The sequence below is a fragment of the Sander vitreus genome, chromosome 9 (genome assembly GCF_031162955.1).
Source record: "Sander vitreus isolate 19-12246 chromosome 9, sanVit1, whole genome shotgun sequence".
Taxonomy (NCBI): domain Eukaryota; kingdom Metazoa; phylum Chordata; class Actinopteri; order Perciformes; family Percidae; genus Sander; species Sander vitreus.
The window spans coordinates 10925483-10947200 of record NC_135863.1 but is presented as its reverse complement, the minus strand read 5'-3'; the positions used below and the strand labels follow the sequence as shown (position 1 = coordinate 10947200).

The 21718-nt window shown below is 40.6% G+C and overlaps 2 protein-coding genes across 2 annotated transcripts; one reads left to right on the top strand and one right to left on the bottom strand.

Annotated features, from left to right (window-relative positions):
- The first annotated feature begins 1338 nt into the window (after window positions 1-1338).
- Window positions 1339-10494, top strand: slc35e1 (solute carrier family 35 member E1). Its single transcript, XM_078258723.1, has 6 exons — window positions 1339-1768; window positions 4249-4319; window positions 6777-6914; window positions 7947-8072; window positions 8199-8444; window positions 9459-10494. The coding sequence occupies exons 1-6, from the start codon at window positions 1441-1443 to the stop codon at window positions 9684-9686; spliced, it is 1137 nt and encodes a 378-aa protein (XP_078114849.1). The 5' UTR covers window positions 1339-1440; the 3' UTR covers window positions 9687-10494.
- Window positions 10495-16509: 6015 nt separating this feature from the next.
- Window positions 16510-20067, bottom strand: LOC144523267 (prostaglandin E2 receptor EP4 subtype-like). Its single transcript, XM_078258722.1, has 2 exons — window positions 18814-20067; window positions 16510-17295 (listed from the first exon to the last, which is right to left on the bottom strand). The coding sequence occupies exons 1-2, from the start codon at window positions 19807-19809 to the stop codon at window positions 16969-16971; spliced, it is 1323 nt and encodes a 440-aa protein (XP_078114848.1). The 5' UTR covers window positions 19810-20067; the 3' UTR covers window positions 16510-16968.
- Window positions 20068-21718: the final 1651 nt, after the last annotated feature.

Below are 21718 nucleotides of genomic sequence, written 5' to 3'. Positions count from 1 at the left end.
AACTGTGTCTCTAGGTTTTGGGCTGTTGTCAGAAAAAAACAGCAATTTCACTGACATTAAGAAAATAGTTTTTTGGCATAATGTTTGTACTATTTTCTGAATGTTATTGACCAAACAATAGAGCTCAACAGTGACCGCCCACTTTTTAACAGCTCTGTTTCCGGAAGTTTTTCCCTATTCAATTGTTACATTGACGTTTCAAAAATTGCTTATATAAAGAGTTTTAAGCCTGGGACCAAGCCAACCAGCTATGAGATGAATCATGAATATAAAACATTTGATGCTGCGCAAAAAAAACCATTTTGAAAACGGCAAAAAAGGCAAAGGTACAAGACTGTGTAAAAAAACTATCAGACTTGAATGGTAGAAGTGCGATCTAGCCGTTTGCGGTTTCGTGAGTACGGTCATCGACTGTACAGTCTATGGGTACGGTAAACGTTTCCATGGTAACAGCGAGGTGGACCAATCAGGGACGTCGCGGTTACGCTTAGGATTGTGGGTAGTGTAGTTTTTCTCAATAAGATCGTGAATAAAACATGTTTTTCTTAATACAAGTTTGATTTCATACGTACCTCTAGCTTTTACAGGAACAGAAACTTTCGTTACACAACAAACAACAAAATTCAATGTATTATTATTATTATTAACCTCGTAGCTCGTGGTCAGTCTGCCTCGGATGGTTTAGACTTTATGGCTCATAATCAAAAACCTTAGGGAGAAAATCAATGGGATTTTTACTTCCGCAACCACACTGTTGAGCTCTATTAACTTATAATAAAAATGGTAGTTGCAGCCATAAATGCAGTCATTAAGGGTGTTCCTACCTAAAGTATGAGAATTTCATAAATTCTGTTGCAAGGTCAGGGCTTATGTGACTGGACTGGACTCAAAGTGTTCAATGTCCATTTTAGCTCATTCACACTGATGCTAGGGATGAAAAGGCATTATAAAATAATTGATTAGGAAATTGTGTGAATACAATTTCATGGTTTTATGTTTTGTCTATTCACTCATTAGTTAATTCACAATGTGTTTTTATTTGTTTCATTTTTGAAAACTTTGGGTTTCCATACTTATTGGGGATTTACATGTTCAGGGAATGGGACATATCTTTTCATGCACTTTTTGCTGTGGTGAGCCAAGTGTTTGTTTTAAAGTTTAGGTATTTAGGCAATTTGGTTTTTGATTATTTATTTCGATTACTATTTAAAATGGTAGATTTTGAAATCCAAACTCAAAATCTACCATTTTAAATGCAGCTAGATGTTCCATTTTATAAACGCATGTCCGTGGATTTATTTTACTTTGAAACCTGTGCCCGGAAGCTGTGCGTTTCCTTCATCGTTGGAAGTCTGATGGTTGAGCAGTGCTTGCTCTCCTCCTCTGATGCACCCAGAAATAAACCACCGGTGACTCGTCGTCGTCACTCCGCAGTGGAAGATGGCTGCGGCGGACCGGCCCCCTGTTAGGGAAGGAGTACGGATAGTTTTTCTGTGTGTGGGCTGGTACACGGTCAGTTCGGGGGGCAACATCGTCAACAAAATCATCCTCAATGGATTCCCGTACCCGGTCACAGTCTCTCTGTTTCATATTATTTCTATCGTCGTCTTCCTCCCGCCGTTGTTGCGGGCATGGGGAGTCCCCAGAACAGAACTGCCGAGCAGGTACTACCGGTGGTACATCCTGCCTTTAGCTTTCGGAAAATACTTTGCATCTGTGTCGGCACACTTCAGCATATGGAAAGTACCCGTTTCATATGCGCACACCGGTGAGTACAGCGGATTTAAATTAATTTGGATAATAATGTGAGGCCACCTGGCTAACTTGATGATGTGTCTACTCTGTACCATATTGATTATTTCCCAGGATGGCGAAGGCATGTCCTGCCCTACTCCTCCTCTGATTGGCTTACCTTGACATTCTTACCCTATCCCACTCATTTCGCCTAAACCAAACCAAGCCAACCAGGCAACGCGTACTAGCCAATTAAAGGGAGAATAGGGCGGGTCAAGCCTTCGCCATCCTAGGAACAAAATTGGCGTACCGTCAGCTGATGTTAGCTTCGTGGCTAACGCTGGACTACTCGGCGACACCGACATGTAACTAGCTTGTGGGCCCCGGGTTAGTGTGGCGTCCCAGAGGTCGGGAACAGACAGGCTTTCATTGGCATAATTACATGGGTCCTGTTAACTTCAAATTGGTCAGCTTTAGTCTCCCTTTTAAAATAACCAGCTAACGTTAACTGGCTGTTGTTAGCTAGCTAGCCAACTTAATTAAGGCTAATATACCACGTCAGGGGGAGGTTCTATTACTGAATCTGTTCTCTAACTGATCTCAGACTGCCAGATAAAATCAAATCTCAACTACTCGTGTAATTGATTTTTCTCCTAAGAAACCCAATGTGAAATAGTATTAGGTTACCTTCTGTGGAATTCAACTGACTAGCTACCTACCTGTGTCAGCAGCAGCTTATATGGGTACACTCAGTTTCCACTTTCTTAGGTACACCTAGCTAAAACTGATCAAGTCTTCCTTTATTAAGGTCATTATGTTCAGTATAGGGTGAAACTGTTTAGAGAGATCTTCATTTAACTGTATGGTCTTTTTTGAGGCTACAGTTTGTGGTGAGATGTTTATAAACTTTTGTTCACCCTATTTCTATATCAATATCGGTATACTTAATATAAGAAACACCTCTTAGTATAATGCAATACAGTTAAACGGCACCACAACTTACAGCCACCAAAGTTACCATAAGGTTTAATCAACACAAATAGCTTCAACTGAACAGCCTTCATGACAGTAGGATTTATTGCAAGACTGTTATTAGACTGCTTTACCTAATAAAGTGACATCTGACTCTATAGTAAAACCTGTGAATAAAACAGTCCAAACTTCTAGTAATCTCTCTCACCTTGAAATAGATGTAAGTGAACTTGAAATCAAAGGTTTAAACCTCCTCCTAAACCACTTTAAAGATCCTGGTGGTGTTAGAACCAGGGTTAGGAACTGGAAGGATTTATTCCTAAACTAAACTCTTAACTGGTTTTACCACCTAAAATGACAAAAGTAGATAAATTCAATCCATTTGCACTAGTACCTTGACAGTGAAAATGTACACTCAGTTGTCGGTCTAATACAATAAATACACAAGTCTGCAATAAATCATTCCCTTGAACTATATTGCCTTATAGTGAAGTGTTTCCCATACACAAGTTCAACGGCACCACAAGCTAGCTTCAGCCTCCAAAAAGATCATGATCTAAACATTATACCCTTCATATTTAGTGCATTAGTTTTAGCTAGCTGAGTGTATAGTGCAATATATGCATAAACTAGTCCTAACTTCTGATAGTTTGTCCTTACTTCAACTAGAAGTAGGCTTCAAAGTAAACTTCTACGCCTGTTTTGACATCCTAAACTAATTCAAAGAACCATGGTGGTCCGCTGCCATGTCAATAAAATCTGTCTAAAGTTTTTGAAGTTGCTTTGCTTTAATAGTTAGCTTCCGTCCATGTGGATGGTAGTTTTCAATGGTACTGAATCTAGTTTTGATTGTTTTAAATTCTGAAAATATATGTTGTTTGTTTGTCTGTAATTTTAGTACCTTTTTTTTTTTTTTTTTTTTTACCAGGGTGCCACCCCTCTTGAGTAGGGCTGGGTTTCAGTCAAAACTCTTCGATACTGGTACAGTGACTTCGATACCGGTTCCTAAACGATACTTTTTTCAATACCAGTTTTATAAAACAAAAGGAAATTACAACATTACGGCCCAAATCTTTGTATTTATTTTACAGCTCCATTCTACGTGAGCCCGTCTCGGTGTAACGTAGAGTTTTTCCTGCGTGTCTCTGCGACCTGTAACGTTAGACAGCCAATCACAGACATTGTTAGATCTTGGTAGGAGCATGCTGCATGCTTATTACTACTTATTACATGCTTAGTACCCAGCCCTACTCTTGAGTTAAACTCTCTCATTGTTGGTAGCACACACCAGGATAAACCTGATAGTCCGCCAGTCAGCGACTCAGTGACACAATTCAATAGAGGTGTGTTGCAGAAGATTTGTCTCTGACGTAGGAGCATTTTATAGTCTTCAAACTTATTGAATCTTATACTTTCTACATGCTGCTGTTGAATGGCATTACATCTTTGTCAAGGAAACAAACTTTGTTATACTTTCCAAGATTGTTGTACTTTTCAAGCTGACATTGTCTGTTTTTTCTCTTTTTTTTTTTTCTCTCACAGTCAAAGCTACAATGCCAATATGGGTTGTGCTGTTATCAAGAATTATCATGAAGGAGAAGCAAACCACGAAGGTGAGTAGGTTTCGACACAGCAAACATGGCACAAGGCCCGCTCTGTTTTAGCCTGTTTCTACGTGTTTGAGACTAAGCAGTGGTGATGTGGCACAGTACTGTGCCTGTACTGCATCTCATGTTACGGCCATCTGCAGGGGCTTTTGTCCCTGAAGTTGATCAGATCTTCTGTGGAAGGGGGGGGAGACAGACAATCTTTTAGAGGACAAATCACCTGTACTGTATCTGCAGTCTTTTTTTTTATTTTTGAATCCATAGTAGTAGTAGATCAACTTGAGTTGATTTAGAATTAATCCTGGAATGTATCTAACTGCAAGTGTTATGTCAGTTTCAGTTGATTGATGAATTGAATAATCGACTAATCGTTTTAGCTCTACGATTATCGCCCGGGCCATAAACACCTAGGCTCATCATGGCCTGTGTGCACTGTAAATGAACTGAAATACAAAATTAGATGGGCCCCGACACATAGATATTATACAAAACATCGTATATCGCTAAAGGAAATACGGTGTTATTGGGAACTGTTAAAAGGAGAAACTATGATGCATGGTCTGCATGCACAGCTGCTGTGTTCAGTTGTCAAACTGTTTAATTGACTATTAGTAGTGTGCTCTGTGGAGTTGTATTATATACGACAAATCAGATCTCAATGAAAAAAGAGAAAGAACCTCAACATCTGCCTCTACTCAATTGATTGCTTCTTGATCAGGGCAAAGTTCACAACGTTTGACATCTTTGGAACACAGCTTCATTTTCCATCCTGAAGGTGGAACATTTTACAGTCTAGGTTCTGCTAAATGTGAATAAGGAGACCTCTGAGTCTCACATCAGCTTGTCATGTTTACCTTACAGTCGACAGTTCGTGTGTGTGTGTGTGTGTGTGTGTGTGTGTGTGTGTGTGTGTGTGTGTGTGTGTGTGTGTGTGTGTGTGTGTGTGTGTGTGTGTGTGTGTGTGTGTGTGTGTGTGTGTGTGTGTGTGTGTGTGTGTGTGTGTGTGTGTGTGTGTGTGTTCAGGAGCAGCCGGCTGAACTGTGCTACCTGTATAACTGTGTAAAAAAAAAGCATCATAAAAGTAGACTTTTATGCTGGAGCAGTTGTATGGGATTGCACAAGTGTACCTAATAATAAAGTGGACACTGTAGATCTTCCAAAGACTGAGTACATAAGACTCAACAGTATCTTCATCAAATGCATTTGTATAGTTTCCAACTTTTCCTTTTGAGTGCAGAAAGCCTTCAGGACGAATTTTCAAAATAAGTCGGGAAACGTGAAATGGGACAGAAATGTAGGCCTCTGCCAAAATAGATGAGGCCTTTCAGGGTTACAAAAAAAAAACCCAGCCAGACACGTTACAGTAGTGTGCTTGTGTTAAAAGTACTTATACTTGCTATATCAGTGTGTTAGCAGAAGATTAATCTGTTTAACAAGTTGTTACCCGGAACTGCTCTGCTTTATCTAGTAGTGCATCCTGTTGAAAAATGTTAAACAAACAAAGTAAGATATCTGGCTTAAAGGCACAGTCTCCAGTTTTGAGGTAGAGACAATTTCTGGCTAAAAGAAGTTCCCAACCTACTTCTAAGTTCCTCATTATTGTTTTAATTTTTGCATGTATCATACTTACTTGGACAAAAAACTGAGGGCAGTTGGATCTTTTGAGGGCAGTAAACTGAATCATCCCATTAGTAGTGTAGTGCAGTGTTTTCTCTGTTTCACTCTGTGTGGTTAGTTTGAGGGGTAGGAGAGTGGGCGAGTGCACAAGTGGGTTTCATAACAACTGCATGTCTCTTATCATTTCTCATGATCCAACATGCAAATAACTGGCTGTAGGTGATTCTGATAGTTTCAGTCCACAAGGTGTTGTCCCTAAGTGTGTGGTCTCAGATAGAAGGGTTAGTATGTCCAGCTGCAGCCTCTAAAGCTGGGGAAATGTCTCAACTTAATGTGGGTTTTTTTTATTTTATTTTTTTTATAAAAAGAGTTTTTTTGAAATGTGGCTGTGCTTTGGATTTTAGGCTTTGAGGAACGTTGGAAATGTTACCGTACACACTTTACTTATTAGCCTGTTAAAGCTACAGTAAAAATGATGTGTTAATGTTAACAGCAAAGCATAATTATTATTATTATTATTATTATTATTATTATTATTATTTTTTTTTTTTTTTAAATAATCAGTGTTGAGATAATCGCCAAACAAATATTAGGTGGCAACAGGCCGCTCATATTTGTAGGGAGGCAACTCACAATTACTTTCATTATCGATTTATTGGCAGATGATTTTCTTTATTAATTTTTTGATCTATAAAATTGTATTGGAGTTAATTGGGAAACACTCCCTGATAAAGCAAATGGTGTTTTTGCTACTTTACTGTACTGGATATAAACTACTAAAGTGTTGTTTGTCTTGGTTTCTGCTGACTCCTAACTTTTTTTCCTCCTGTGTGGTCCCTGTCCTAGGTGTATGTATCGCTCATCCCCATCATTGGAGGAGTGCTGCTGGCCACAGCAACTGAGCTGTCCTTTGATGTTTCAGGACTAATCAGTGCTCTGGCTGCCACGCTGTGCTTCTCTCTGCAGAACATCTTCTCCAAAAAGGTGTGGGGGTGTTGTGTGTTGGAAAAATCAGAAGGGGCATATGGATTTCACAAGTGACCACTAACTGTAATTCCTTTTTTTTAAAGTGCTCATATTATGCTCATTTTCAGCTTCATAATTGTTCATTTAGAGGTTGTACCAGAATAGGTTCATGTGGTTTAATTTTCAGAAAACACCATATATTTGTTGTACTGTACATTGCTGCAGCTCCTCTTTTCACCCTGTGTGTTGAGCTCTCTGTTTTAGCTACAGAGTGAGGCATCTCACTTCTGTTCCGTCTTTGTTGGGAGTTGCACTTGCGCAGTAAGTACTGCTAGCTTGTCAGTTGCAGAGTATGAGGGCGTGCCACAATAGCAGCTAGGCGAGCATTATAACGTGTGTTACAAAGTGACGCACATTAGTCACGGAAGTAAAGGCTCGACTACAACAGAGCTGTTTGGAGCAGTTTGTGAACAGTGTTTTCTGTTGGAGATGGTAAGTCCCTTTGGGGTGGACTTTGGGCTTTTTCACTTTGTAAATCTATAATGTACACAAAAAAAGATATATAACACAATAAAGGAAAGGGAAAAAGCATAATATGAGCACTTTAATGTGGCATATCAGACGAGCAAGATGCTAGTCACGATGGCATGTCTAATATCCCCATATATGTTATATAAAGTTTCGGGTAGTGGGTAATTAGAAAATTTGACTTGGGTGTTATTAGGTTGGTCAGTGTGGTTTAGAGACCTTTTTAAAGTGTTACTGTCGTATACAGTATCACAAGCTGATTTTAAGAATAATGCTTAATTTAAGAGGGACTGAAGGGAGAATCTAACCTCTAAATGCTGAAATTAGGTGGTCACTGCTACACCGTCTCCTGCCATGAGATGTTTGCTGTACTGACCCTTGCACAAATCTTTTTTATGACTCTGTTAAAACTCGATGTTCCAATGAACATATTCTCTAGATAACATCAAAGTGAAATAGCGGGAATAAATACTTCCTCTGCCTTTTCTTATTTGCTCTTTCTTAATTTTTTTTTTTTTAAAGGTGTTGCGCGACACAAAGATCCACCACTTGAGGCTTCTCAACATCCTGGGCTTTAATGCTGTTCTCTTCATGCTGCCCACCTGGGTTCTGGTGGACCTCTCTGTGTTTCTTGTTAACGGAGACCTGGTGAGTAGCACTAACGGCTATTTCATGACATTTGCACAACCTTGTTGTTGTAGGTGGTAGAGTTCAGCAGCACCTGGCTTGTTTCATGACTCTGAACGTAGACTGACCATACTGCTTTCCTCACAGTCGGAGATCTCAGGATGGTCAGGTACCTTCGTCCTCCTGCTCATCAGCGGCTTTTGCAACTTTGCTCAGAACGTCATCGCCTTTAGCGTACTGAACATCGTCAGCCCGCTCAGCTATGCTGTCGCCAATGCCACCAAGAGGATCATGGTCATTAGCATCTCACTGCTAATGCTGCGCAACCCGGTCACCCTCACAAATGTCATGGGTATGATGACGGCCATAGTCGGGGTCTTCCTCTACAACAAGGTGAGTGACGCCGACCACTGGGATGGAGGAAGGGAGTAAGAGAGGGAAAGATGAAGGAGAAGCAGAAGTTTAAGGAACAATGAATCTTCTGTTCCTTTTAATTGAAAACTCTACACCAGTGCTGATGTACATATGACAAGCTAATATCAGCAGATAATAGTCCAATTTATGGAAGTTTTCAAACACTAAGTTATTATGAAGTTTACAATTCTTTTTCTTTTTTAATGCTTCCTTGGCCTTATTTAAAAAAAAAAAAAAAAATTAAAAAAAAGGTTTGCAAAATAATGCATTCCTTTCCATAGCAACCAACCACCACTATTCCTAAACTGTGAACAGTTTGTGGTACTCTGCCTAAAATCAGCTTTCCATATCAGTCACTGTCCGTCCAACTTGGTCGTCTGGTTAACACAAGTTTTTAGCTGCGACTGTCCTTCCTTTGCTGTACCTGAAGTTGCTGCATTTTGGCTGCTATCTGTAGATTCCTTCATGCAAAACTCGTATTCTTTTGGATGTTTCATACACAAATGTTGTAACAGCGGTGATGTTGTGTATTGTTTAGGGTCCTTACCACCACGAGACAAATCGGCATTGCAAATTGAACATGTAGCTCGACTTGAATCGCCTTCTTTTGACTGAAAGTACTGCCAAACAACACTTTTTCTGCTCACGAGTTCCATTTTCACTTTCTCACAGCCTACTGCATTGAACGGTCCAACTACGTAAACGCCTTCCCGTAATAAACGGCAGCATCATTACGTCGACCAGCGTAGTGCAAGCATAGGGTTCGGCAGAAACCGAACCCCGTCAAAAAGCCCAATATTCGGCCGAATCCTGGATTCGGTGCATCCCTGCTTAAATGTAAATTGTTGAGTTACACTTTTTATCCTCTTGGAGAAACATTTGACCCACCGAAACTATTTAGGATCCGTGGGCAGCCACAGTGCAGTGCCAGGGAACCAACTCCAAAAACATCTGGTCATTCAAAATCTATTTGCCCTTCTCTTCTGCCAACAGGCCAAGTATGACGCTAACAAGGAGAAGAAGCTGCTGCCAAGCGCCAAGCAGGACCTGATGTCCTTTGAAAACCCATCACTGGAGAATATCCAGGCCAACGGGTCATTGCCTTTCTCCCACGGCTCGGAGCAGCATCACAACTGGAACAACGTGCTGACCGACCACTTCCAGTACAGCCGGCAGGCTTACACGAAAAACTTCAGCAGCAACCACCAGTACGTGGTGTAAAGGAGGAGCCCGTCCTTGAGACGGGTGGCTGTCATAGACATTACTGTGTGTAGCCTCCCTCCCAGCAGCGGGACACAGCCCCGCTCCAAACACGAGACTGAAGGCAAGTGCTGTTTGTTCTGGATAGGAAGAAATGAGATGGCCAGTGACGTGACCTCTCCCAAGCTCCTCCTTGTCTAAACTTCACTTTCTGACAGCATCGTTGTATGTCATTGTTTATTTATTAGTTTGGTACCGACTGTATGGAATGGTCTGAGAGAAAAACAAAACTTAAAGCAACACCAAAGCACTTTTCCTCTTTGGTCCTCCTACAGATTGGAAGCGGAATTGTCCATTACCGTTGTTTTTATCTGGCAAACTTGCATAGTGCGGTTTTAGCAGATAAAGGGTCGCAAAGCGAATGCACCCTGTTACGAGTTGATGAACCACTGAAACAATTTTGGAAACATTATTTTAAGGTACAAAATAATCTTTGGTGTTGCTTTAAATCACGCGTTGAATACATTTTGGTATCAGATTCAGCCATGTTATCCAGACAGAAATGTGCCACAGCAGGTGGACATGTAAAAGGTAGTTGATAATGATTTGCACCTTATTGTCTAGAAAATGTCGCCGTTTCGTTTTTCACAACCAGCCATATTTTATTTTTGGGGTTATTTTGTTCACTTTCAGAGGAAAGGATGTCCGCTGTAATTATTTAATGTGAATGCTAAATTGCACCGAAACAACAGTCATGTTACAAACAAACAAACAAATCTCAGTGGAAGGCATTAACATTTTGGTTTTAGGCATTGCATATGTATGAGCATCATTTTTCTTCATGAGGCACCTTTTTAAGGATGTGAGTAGAAACCATCTGTTTAAATCGTTGCCCTCTGTGAATAAAACGTGTTCCAGCCGGGGACTTGTTTGTAGACAGTGGAGGGTTTTAGGTGATGGCCCCCTAAGAAAAGTTGAGAAATTTGTGTTTTTGTAGCTTTGGTCCGATGGTAGGAAAACTTGATAAGACTTTCACTTGGCGTTTTGCACTATGATAGCGGCATGGCTCTATGGATGGCAATGTCAGAAATGACCATAAATTCATGGTCCACAGAGGATGAATCCCCATGATTTTGGTGATCTCCTGACTTTTGGTTTGGATATTAATTTTCCTCTCAGGATACACTGTAATCAGATTTGGTGATCCTCTGACTTTGTATCTAGCGGCATCGTTAGGTCAAAATTTGAATTTGTCCAATACTTTCGTTTATGACTAAATTCCTGCAAATCTAATGGGTCTCAGCTTTTCTTTATGTTTAGAGCTAATTCGCTAATGTTAGCATACTAGCATGTTATACTTACATGGTGCACATGGTAAACGTTATATCTAATAAACATCAGCATGTAAGCATCGTCATTGTGAGCGTGTTAGCATGGTAACCGTAGCATCTAGACTGCGCTCACTTTCCGGTGTGGTTCAAAATTCCAAGTGCCTGGTGAAGAAAAATGCCCAAATTTCAACAAAAAGGAATCCATTCATTGTGTCTGCAAGAAACCGATGCTCGTAAACTTGTTGCACACACAGATCAGTAAAAAAAAATCAGTTCCACTTGTCGGCAAGTGTTTTTAACTGCTACTATCAAAGTACTTTTCAATACACACACACACACACACACACACAAAGCCTCTGTGACTTTGATTGAAAATTAACTTTCAGAGTGAGACCAGTTCTGTCACACAGAACAGTCAATGACCTCCCACAGATCTGTCCCTTTTCCCCAAGATAACAAATAAGTTCACCGTTTGTTAATCATGGAGCATAAATGTACAAAGTTAAAATTAGATTTACCAAACCAAAGCATCCTTTCAGTATGCATACTGTAAGGTTGCTCATGTTCCATCTTTCTTCGGTAGTCTAACCCTGTAAAATGTAATAGAGATGTTAAAATTCATTATTTAGTTTGTCATAGTTTGGAGGTGAAGAATCGCTTTAAAATGATGCATTTTTTTTAATTGATTATTGGTATTTATTGATCTGCGAAACTTCTCAGGCAGTGAGATTTTTTTTCTCTCTTGTCAGGCCCTTTTTTCAGCCTGAACCAAAGCTGCTCCATCATGTTTGTTTTTTAAACAGAGGCCCGGTTCGAGTTTGCACATCATGAAACTAAATGTGTTATACAGACTGTGACTGTCTGTCAAGTGACTTTCAAGTGTTTTAATTTAAAGCATTATTAATACATTGATGTCAGACGGTCACTGGACGGATTCAAAATGAGAAGTGCATGAAATCACAGGTTTGGTTTGTGCAATTAAAAGATTCAACTGTAATTTCAGAGGTTTGATTATCATTAATTACACTGGCTGCAAAACTGTTAACTAATAATCATTTATTAATGAAAGGTCTTTTCTTTTTTTTTTTACTGCTTGAATTGAACTGTTTATTCCTGTAAACATCAGTCACTTTCTTTTCTCCTTGCGGGATCTCTGATGCACAGAGCATCTTACTGCAGCAAGTTTTATTTTTATTTGGTAATTCAAATGTCTCAGCATCTGAAATTAACGTTGTATTTCTTAATTATTTTGTGGGGACAACGTACGTTAATTGAATTCTTGTAAAAGTGCCAGTTGTAGCCTGTGAGCTTGTTTTTTTCAGCTGTAGTGCCTGGTAGATGTGGGTAAGGGGATAGTGCGGTTATATTCTAATGTTCTTTTTTTTTTTTTTTTGTGTACTGTGTTTGTCTTCTCTGACAAATTTAAAGCACTGTCACGGTATTTAGTCTGGAGGAAAAAGAGCTCTGTGGGGTTACTGCGCTCTAGGCTTCCCAGAGATAAACTAGTATCAATAATTGTCTTTGTTTTTATAGAGAGAACAGCTGTTAGTGCTTAAGATAGTCTTGTAGGATCTTGGGAACCCGTAGCTGCTCTGTTTTTCTCCAGCAGGGAGGGAATCACCACCTGTTTTTAAAGAAAGATATATAAAGTTGGCATTGATTGACCAGAAAACACCTGTATGTTATGTAGTGAGTTCCAACAGCCTGGGAATAATTACAACCTTATTCAAATGTATTTTTATTTTTTTTATTTTTTAAGACTGCTGCCGTAGTTGTTTGTGTTTTTGACTATTGTACACTTTGAGGCTGTACTTTGTGGTGTTGGACTGTGTTAAATTGAAACCTACTCTAAGCAGAAATATCAGAAACTAACCACCACACCATAAACAGGAGCCTCAAAAAACGACAAAGGAGTTGAATTAAAACCTCTGAGATCTCTGGTGTCTGCATCGATTACAATTTTACATTTCAGGAAGGTAGCATTTATCTATTTGGATGTTATTCTTTACAATTCAACTGTTATGAAAACCTCAACACTTCATTACCAACATTTTCTATGTTAACATTGAATTAAATGACTAAAATGTTATTATCAAAGTGTTGCTCATAAAGACGAAACGGCCGAGAATTAACAGCCCTCTCTGCAGCTCTATGGATGGCTCTATGATTGTTTGGTTTTACAGCCGCACATACAGTATCTTGTGTTGTAAAATGTAAATGCTCTCAATTCCTGCAAGCAGCCACTTAAAGCACCTGTGATGAACTCCGCTTATACGCTACCTTCCCAACATCAAACAGCGGACACATTTACTGAGTGCCTGCAGAACAATGTGCCAGATATTTATACGTAGTCGGTGAAGACCAAAGCGGAGCTTTAAGAAGAGTGGGTATCATTCATCAGACGGCCATACACCTATAGATGCTTATTTCACTGTAACATATTCCTAGTGTCTACCACTGTTTTATGAAGAAGCGGATGTCTGAAAATACTACTTTGAGTACCAGTTGATATGGATTACTAAACACTACGCAATCATGACTATAACTCTAAATCATGTAGATTTAAAGAACCTCTTTCAAACCGCTTTGTTCTTGAAATGTCTCCAACAGGGGGGTCCTTGATTCATTAAAGCAACACCAAAGCACTTTTCCTCTTTGCCCCCCCCCCCCCCTACAGGTTGGAAGCGGAATTGTCCGTTACCGTTGTCATTCAAACTACAGATCCACTACCCGATCTGGCAAACTTGCATAGTGCGGTTTTAGCCGATAGAGGGCCGCAAAGTGAATGCAGAAGTGCCGTTCACCCTGTTACGAGTTGAACCACTGAAACGATTTTGGAAACATTATTTTAAGGTACAAAAGATGCTTTAAAAAGCTGATAGTTCTCTCTTGTTTAAAACCATTTTTTTGAAATCTGCTCCTTTTAGTCCTCACAAATGTGTTTTTTTTTTTTTTTTTAAGAGACAATTGAAATTTCAATACAAAAAGCCTTTTAATGGCTAACCTAAAAAGGACACTTCATCTGCATATCAGATTGGTACAATACATCAGGTGAAATGTGACATACCGTGCACCCCTACATGATTAGATCAACTTTTAACGTGATGATCAGAGTAAAATACTTTGTCATTGTGAGGGGTAAGTAAATAAAAACCAATCTAAATGTGTCAACAGCTGAGAAATGTGATAATTACATGTTAAACAGCAGTGTGATTCTACAAAAAAGTAACACAATCCCTTCACAGTTCAAATATGCACTATTCACATCTCAACCTGCAGAAAGCAACAACAGTACAAGTCACATTTGAACATTTTAAATCTCACTGTCTGCAGCTGCAGTCAATGTTTTTCGACTCTTGGATTTTTTTCGTGTTTTTTCTTCCTCATTTTGCCAAACGCAGTTTTGCAATAAGTATAACCTTTTTGATGCTGATGCACCACAGGATGGGGGCTTTGTTTGCAGGTGGGCAAGATGTAAAAAGTCATAAATTATGAGTTTCTTTATGATTTTGTTGTTCTGTTTCATGCTGGCTGTTTCTGTACAGTGAACTGGGAGAACACTGTTCATTTGAATGTTGGCTCTCTTCTGTAAAGCTTTTAACTGGGATGTAACTGTTAATGAATGGAAAAAGAGGAGCTTACTTTGTAAAACTAATTTTTGTGCATTTTTCATGGATCTCGAGACAGACTTTTTACTTAACCGATGTTAATAGATTTTTATTTATGGTGTCAAGGTACAAAAATGTTGTACAGAGGTGCAGCTTTTACAGTCTTGCCTGCTTATGTTTAGTAAATGCTGTTTTTAAATGTTGGGGAGGAATAAATGCATTATGGAATACTGAACATTAAATGTTATTAATATGTATTTATACTTTATGCTTTTTATTATCCTTTAATTGCATGATAACTTCAACAAACTGAAAAAAATGTGCTCTCCTCTGCCTGGCATCAAGGAACTGAAGCTCTATGTTCCAGTTTAAACTGGTTCATCTCAAGTTAAAACATCTGTACATCACTGTAACAACTGGTCAGGGCATGTAAGAAGAACACGTGGAGGCAAATGTCTTCACCCAGGGTATAACCTTAATTAATTGACAGTGGTTTGTCTTAAGACCAGATATTTTTCTCAGGAGCTGAAGGAGGCAAAACCAGTGCTCAAAGTGAATAACGCACTTACTGTATATTCAGCAGACTACTTCTTGTTTTGGAGTTTTTCTGCCCCCTAGTGGCTAAAAATAATTGAATACAGCATCAATTTAAGTTTAAGTTTAATTTAAGAATCCTTGAGCAGTGAGTCATGTCAAAATGAACGTGAGCACTTTTTTAAGATTTGTAAAGGATGCCATGCTAACTTGATCCTTGTTTGTTTAACACGTTAAACTCGCCTTCTCATTCTAGTCTTTTATCAAGAGAAGCTGTCAGTGATGTGCATCTGTGCTTGAACTGTTCAGGGAAAGACAGACATCTGCAAAAGGTCCTGGGTGGGGGGACATTTTGAAGACCATCCTGGATAAAAAGTCCTGCAGATGGAGCTCAGTAACCATCCTTCTCCAGCAGTTACCAGTAGGTTGCCTCCCTCCCTGCATGGCCGAAACTCCCTAAACCACATTCTTACCAGTGTACATGCACAGGTAAGTTCAGCAGCGATATGGTTAAAGTCTAATGATATGAGACTAAAAAACTAGTCGATGGCCAACTGAAACTCTGTGACTAATTTACATGCTTTTTTTTTATGTTTTTCAATAAAAAAACAGAACCTGACCTGAAAAACTGAAGGCCGCTGACCTCATGTGCTCCGGAAAAAAGGTAGGCCTATAGCATTATCCAGTAAGATAATCGGCATACAGCAGCTCTCTCTAACAAAGATCTGTGACAGACAAATTTTGCAGAAGGCATGGTCAATCTTGTCAAGCTCTGACCACCCACTCTTGGAGGAATTCATTCCTCTCCCCTCTGGGCGGAGATATTGGCTCCCTAGAGCAAAAACAAACCGGTATAAAATGTCTTTTGTTCCTCGTGCAATTGAAGCTGTTAACTTGCACACCTCTTGAATGTTTTTATTAGTGTCACTTAGGCCTTCTCAGTGACACCATTAGAAATCACTTTTCCAGACAATCTCAAGGGATTTCATTTGACACTGTCCACTTTTTAAGTGTTGAAATTGTTCTCAATCAATCTGTTGGTTGTGTGCTGCGAGGAGGTTTTGAAGTTTTGTGCCTTGTTTTGTTGTTTTTTGTACCTCCAACTACAAATCAAATTTCCTCTCGAGGAACAATAAAGAACTCTGAACTGAAGAGGGTATAATAATCCCTATATAATACCCTCTTTGCCTATAGTTTAGAGTTTAATCTTTTCATTTCTAATCATTGCCATTGACAGGACCAATGTGGTTGAGTTTAAATCAGTTATTAAGGTGAATTATAATAAGGGGGTCAAGGTGGTCAACGCCGACAGCAACAGGAGTTCCATTCAAGACTAAAACAGTCAAACCATGAAGACAAAAGACACCAAGGCACAAGCTATAGGATCTTTAATACAAACATGAATCAGTAGCATTTAGTCAGTGTTTCATCAAGCTCATATCAGTCTTTCAAATGTCTCTCCTAATGCAAAACTAACTTCTGAGAGGTTCCCCATGGACATGGCTGTAACTGAGGGAGGATGGGTGGTCTGAATAAGGCACAAAATAAAGGCTTGGTCATGTCTTACACTTCGGTAATAACATCAAAGTTAGTTTTTCTTCATCTGTCCCACGTCACTGCACGAGACATTCACATAGATGCAGAGCAGCCGTCGACTATTATTTCATAAATGATCCTACAGGAGCCCTGAGGGTCCTGTCCAGCTGTGGGCCCACAGAGACGTCAGTCTTTTCATGCCACTGACAACAGCTCAGAGTCCCTGCATCGAGCTGCTTGCAGCCTGAGAGAGCAGCAAACATTTATAGACGTCGAACACATCTTCAGTCTGTTTTAAGTCTGGCTCTCTGTGTTGTACGTGGTGAATTTGACGGTGGCAGGCAGGTGAGTCATAATGTTTGCGTTGCACATCAGCTGGGTGAACACATGGCTGTCCCTCATGAGATCAGGATAAAACTGATCCCTTTGTGTTGTAGGAGATGAACTTCTGCGAGTGCTGCTACCTCGCCTGGATAGACTTAGTAACCGCCGAAACAGAGACCTCCTGAGGAGGATGTAGATCCATGGGTCGAGGATGGGGTTAACAGAGGCTATTCGTATGGCAGCCAGGTCAGCTTTGGGGTCATTTTTCAGCATGAAACGGTTGGCAAACACACGGACCTTAAAGAGAAAAACAAGTTACTATAGCTCAGATATTCATACTGTAAATAAGAGTTAATAAATCCTGTAATGTCTGCAAATATATACTGGAATAGGTTCTTTTTTCATATTTGTCAGGTTTCCCAGCTCAAATCAAGGTTATCGTTCCTTAATTTCTTATAAAACAGTAAGAAAGAACTATATGGACCCTATGATAAAATGTAGACCACATCACTGGTTTCTAACCTGTTTGGCTTATGTGCTCTATGAATTGTGTGCAGTTGAAATATTTGGATTTTCTTTTCTCCATCCATCTTCGTCTGCTTATCCGGTATTGGGTCGCGGGGGTAGCAGCTCCAGCAGGGGACCCCAAACTTCCCTTTCCCGAGCCACATTAACCAGCTCCGACTGGGGGATCCCGAGGCGTTCCCAGGCCAGGTTGGAGATATAATCCTTCCACCTAGTCCTGGGTCTTCCCCGAGGCCTCCTCCCAGCTGGACGTGCCTGGAACACCTCCCTAGGGAGGCGCCCAGGGGGGCATCCTTACCAGATGCCCGAACCACCTCAACTGGCTCCTTTCGACGCGAAGGAGCAGCGGTTCTACGCTGAGCTCCTCACGGATGACTGAGGTAAGGATTCATTCCCTACCTGGAGAAGGCACTCAATTGGTTTCCTACTGAGAACCATGGCCTCAGATTTAGAGGTGCTGATCCTCATCCCAGCCGCTTCACACTCGGCTGCGAACCGATCCAGTGAGTGTTGAAGGTCACAGGACGATGAGGCCATCAGGACCACATCATCTGCAAAGAGCAGCGATGAGATCCCCAGCCCACTGAATTGCAACCCCTCCCCACCCCGACTACACCTTGATATCCTGTCCATATATATTACAAACAGGATTAGTGACAAAGCGCAGCCCTGGCGGAGGCCAACCCTCACCTGAAACGAGTCCAACTTACTGCCGAGATTTAGATTAATTTTACTACTTTTTGGAGGTCTGAAATGGGAAAACTATCAAGTATTTAACAGGGGAAATGATTTTTGAGTTACTTTACTTGAGTTTTTCTATGTAATGCTACTATGTCACTTCATTTATCTGGCAGATGTAGTTACTAGTTACTCTGCAGATTAAGATTTTATCTACAAAACATCTTATCATTTTACATAATATGATGTATCAGATTAACACCCAGGATACAAAGGTGACTTTTAAACATTAAAATGCTGCTTACACAACAATGCATCAGTAATAATACTCCAACAGTCAAACTTTGATATTTTAGTATAGGCTACATGTTTACTGTATGTACAGTTACGGTTTTACAAAGCAAAGGATCTGAATTCTCCTTCCATCACTAATTAATGTAGCATAATGTTAAGACACCTAAGACAACAGTTAAACCAGCCTTTTACATTAGTTACATTTTCTAGATGGAACAAATTGAGGCTTCTCCTCAAGTTGTGCTGCTCCGTGCATAGGAGATTGTATGCAACATCAAGAACCAATTACTGGCTAATTACAATCCGACACAGACTCACCACCAACGGGGCTGAACAGGCCAGAACCACCGCGGAGGTCATCACTAGCACCGCGATCATTTGCGTCTCTGCAGCCGAGGACAGAGCCCTCCACCTCTCCCGGACGCTGGCTCTGGTGACGGGCCGCTGCACGGTCCTCTGGCGCATCAGCAGCAGAGCTCCGCACACCGCCAGGTTCAGCACGATGGTGCCCAGGATGAGCAGCAGGCTGACGGCGCCGTACAGGACAGAGTAAGCGGCGGCCACAGGCTTCTTGTTGTTGTTGTTGTTGTTGTTGTTGTTGTTGTTGTTGTTGTGTTGTGTCCACCAGTCGATGAAGCACCAGGTGCCGGACGGCTGCAGCTCGCTCACCGACATGCCCATCATCGGTAGGCAGCAAAAGAAGATGTGACTGATGTAAATAAAGAAAAGGAACTTTTGCGCAAAGCGTCGGTCCACTCCCCACCGCTGGTATGTGTACGGGCAGCATATAGCCAGGTACCGCTCTGCTGCCATGGCGCATATGATGCTCAGTCCTGTTAAACCGAAAAACAGCAACAAAAAAGAGTGAAACTCGCAGACATGGTGGTCCTTCAGCACATTGTGGTCCAGGTAGTTGGCTATGGTGAGCGGACTGGCCAGGCAGGTGCCCAGCAGGTCCGTCACCGCCAGACCGCACACCAGCGTGTAGAAAGCTGAAGATTTCCTCTCCTGTATTGACACTGAAAGGACGATTATTGCAATTAAATTCCCAATGGCGCCACCAGCAAACATAAAAATGGGTAAAGCGATTGCTGTCTCGACGCTGGTCGTTTGTGAATTCCGAACCAGCGTGTCGTTTATGGAAACAGATCCGTGCGTCAAGTTCGGGCTCTCCATCGCCAAATACACCCATAAGCTGGTGTGTGTTAGCGATATTCCCTTTGGTCTGTTGTGGATTTGAGAGTGCATTCCCTTCTTAACGCACTGTAAGAGAAGATAAGGACTCAGCAGGGGTATTTTATCTGGTAGTCTCATCCCCTCTGCTTTCCAGTAATCCAGATGCAATTAACCAGAGGTCTTAGCCTACTGAAACATCCAGCAGCCACTTAAAAATCTAACTCCTACTGGGACTACTGCAGCCTGACGGGATGGATTGATGGGGTGGGATGGGATGGGATTCTCTGAGCGATAGACAAACAGGAACAGAGTTTGTGTTTTTTTCTTCAATCTCCGCAGATGAGGCATGATCTGCCGATGTTGGAGTCATCACAGCCCTGCGTAATATTTGTGGCAGCCTGTCAGGAAGTTAACTTGACTGGCTGGTGAGTAAATATAAAGCGATGATGTACAGAGACAGAAGAGGTTTCAGTAGACTTTTCTCACCCAGTTAGACATGAGTTATATTCAGTGTTGGGCAAGCTACTTCCAAAATGTAATACATTAGCCTATAGATTACTAGTTACTCATTTGAGAGTAATTATTTATATTACAATATTACTGTCTCTGAATTGTAATGCTTTACACTACTTTTGCATTACTTTCACCAAATAACAGCGGAAGTTTGACTTGGCAGGTAGCTTGTGAATTTCACCATCGGATCAATAAAGTCTCCTCTTTATCATAGATTATTCATAATATTTTGTATAATTAATATGAATATGCAAAGCTATAAAAATAGAGAAGTAAAACGTTGCCTACAATAGGCAAGTAAGAGAAAATTAAAATACTCAATACTCACGGCTAGGATAAAATGCAATGATATTATGTGTAGCAAGCCGAAACATTAATTCCTGACATGTTACTGTCTGTCTGCGCTGACGTACCATCACCTGTTGGGACACAGATGTTGTCCGTACCGTCTCTGGTTCTGGCTCTGACCACGGGAACAGTGACGGGACAGCTCGCTTCAACTCAGCGTAATAACTCCTGAAAATAATGTCCATCTCGCAAATGTATCTGTCTCTGCAGTCATCTCAACCATTTTCTGTGAAGAAATGTTCTGCGGTGTTGGTGAATTCTTAAAAAAACAAAACACCACTAAATGTTGTTCAAATGTGTTGTAACTCGCGTTACTGAGATTATAACGGGTATAATATTACCGAAATGAATTAGTAGGCTAATGCGTTATATTACTGCGTTACAGCAAAAAGGAATACATTAGGCTAGCCTAATGCGTTACTTCCAACACTGGTCATATTAAGATGCAGACATTGTAATAACTGCAAACAGTTTGATTAGGTTGTATCAATAAGCTTATATCCACGACGTTCCACTTCCGGGATAGCTCCGGTGCTGTCAGGATGTCTGTTACTTTCTACTTTCTTTGTGTTGGCATTCTAAACTCGATTTCTGAGGACTATGGTTAACTGCTCCTCAGATCTCTGCAGGGTCAATCCAGACTGCTAGCTAGACTATCTGTCCAATCCAAGTTTTCTGTGACACAACTAAAACAAATTTTGAACATACACACATTCCACCAAAACAAGTTCCTTCCCGAGGCTATTTTGCAGAGGCACCTTTGCTCCGTCTGGGGCTTTGTGTCGGCCATGACGATTGTGATTGGTTGAAAGAAATGCCAATAAAGCAGAGCATGTTTTTCTCCCATCCCTGAAAGCTGTGTAGACTAGCCAGACCCTCCTCGGCAGTGCTGTGAAGGAAGGTCTGGCAATGCGAGACTACTCTTCAGATAATAAGAAATAATCAAATCAAATCACAAGGAATAAAGTGAAAGATAGTATATATTTTTCCATCGTGCTAAAATGTTTACATTTGTTAACTGTTCAAACATTTCCAGCTCTTTTTAAAGGGCCAGTTCCCCAAATTACAAAAAGATACATAACTAGAAACATGTATCCAGCCACACAGATAGTTTGGGTTCTGTTTGGATTTGAAATATATTCTGCTGTTGCTCCAATAAAGTGGTGCTGAATGAATATATGTACCC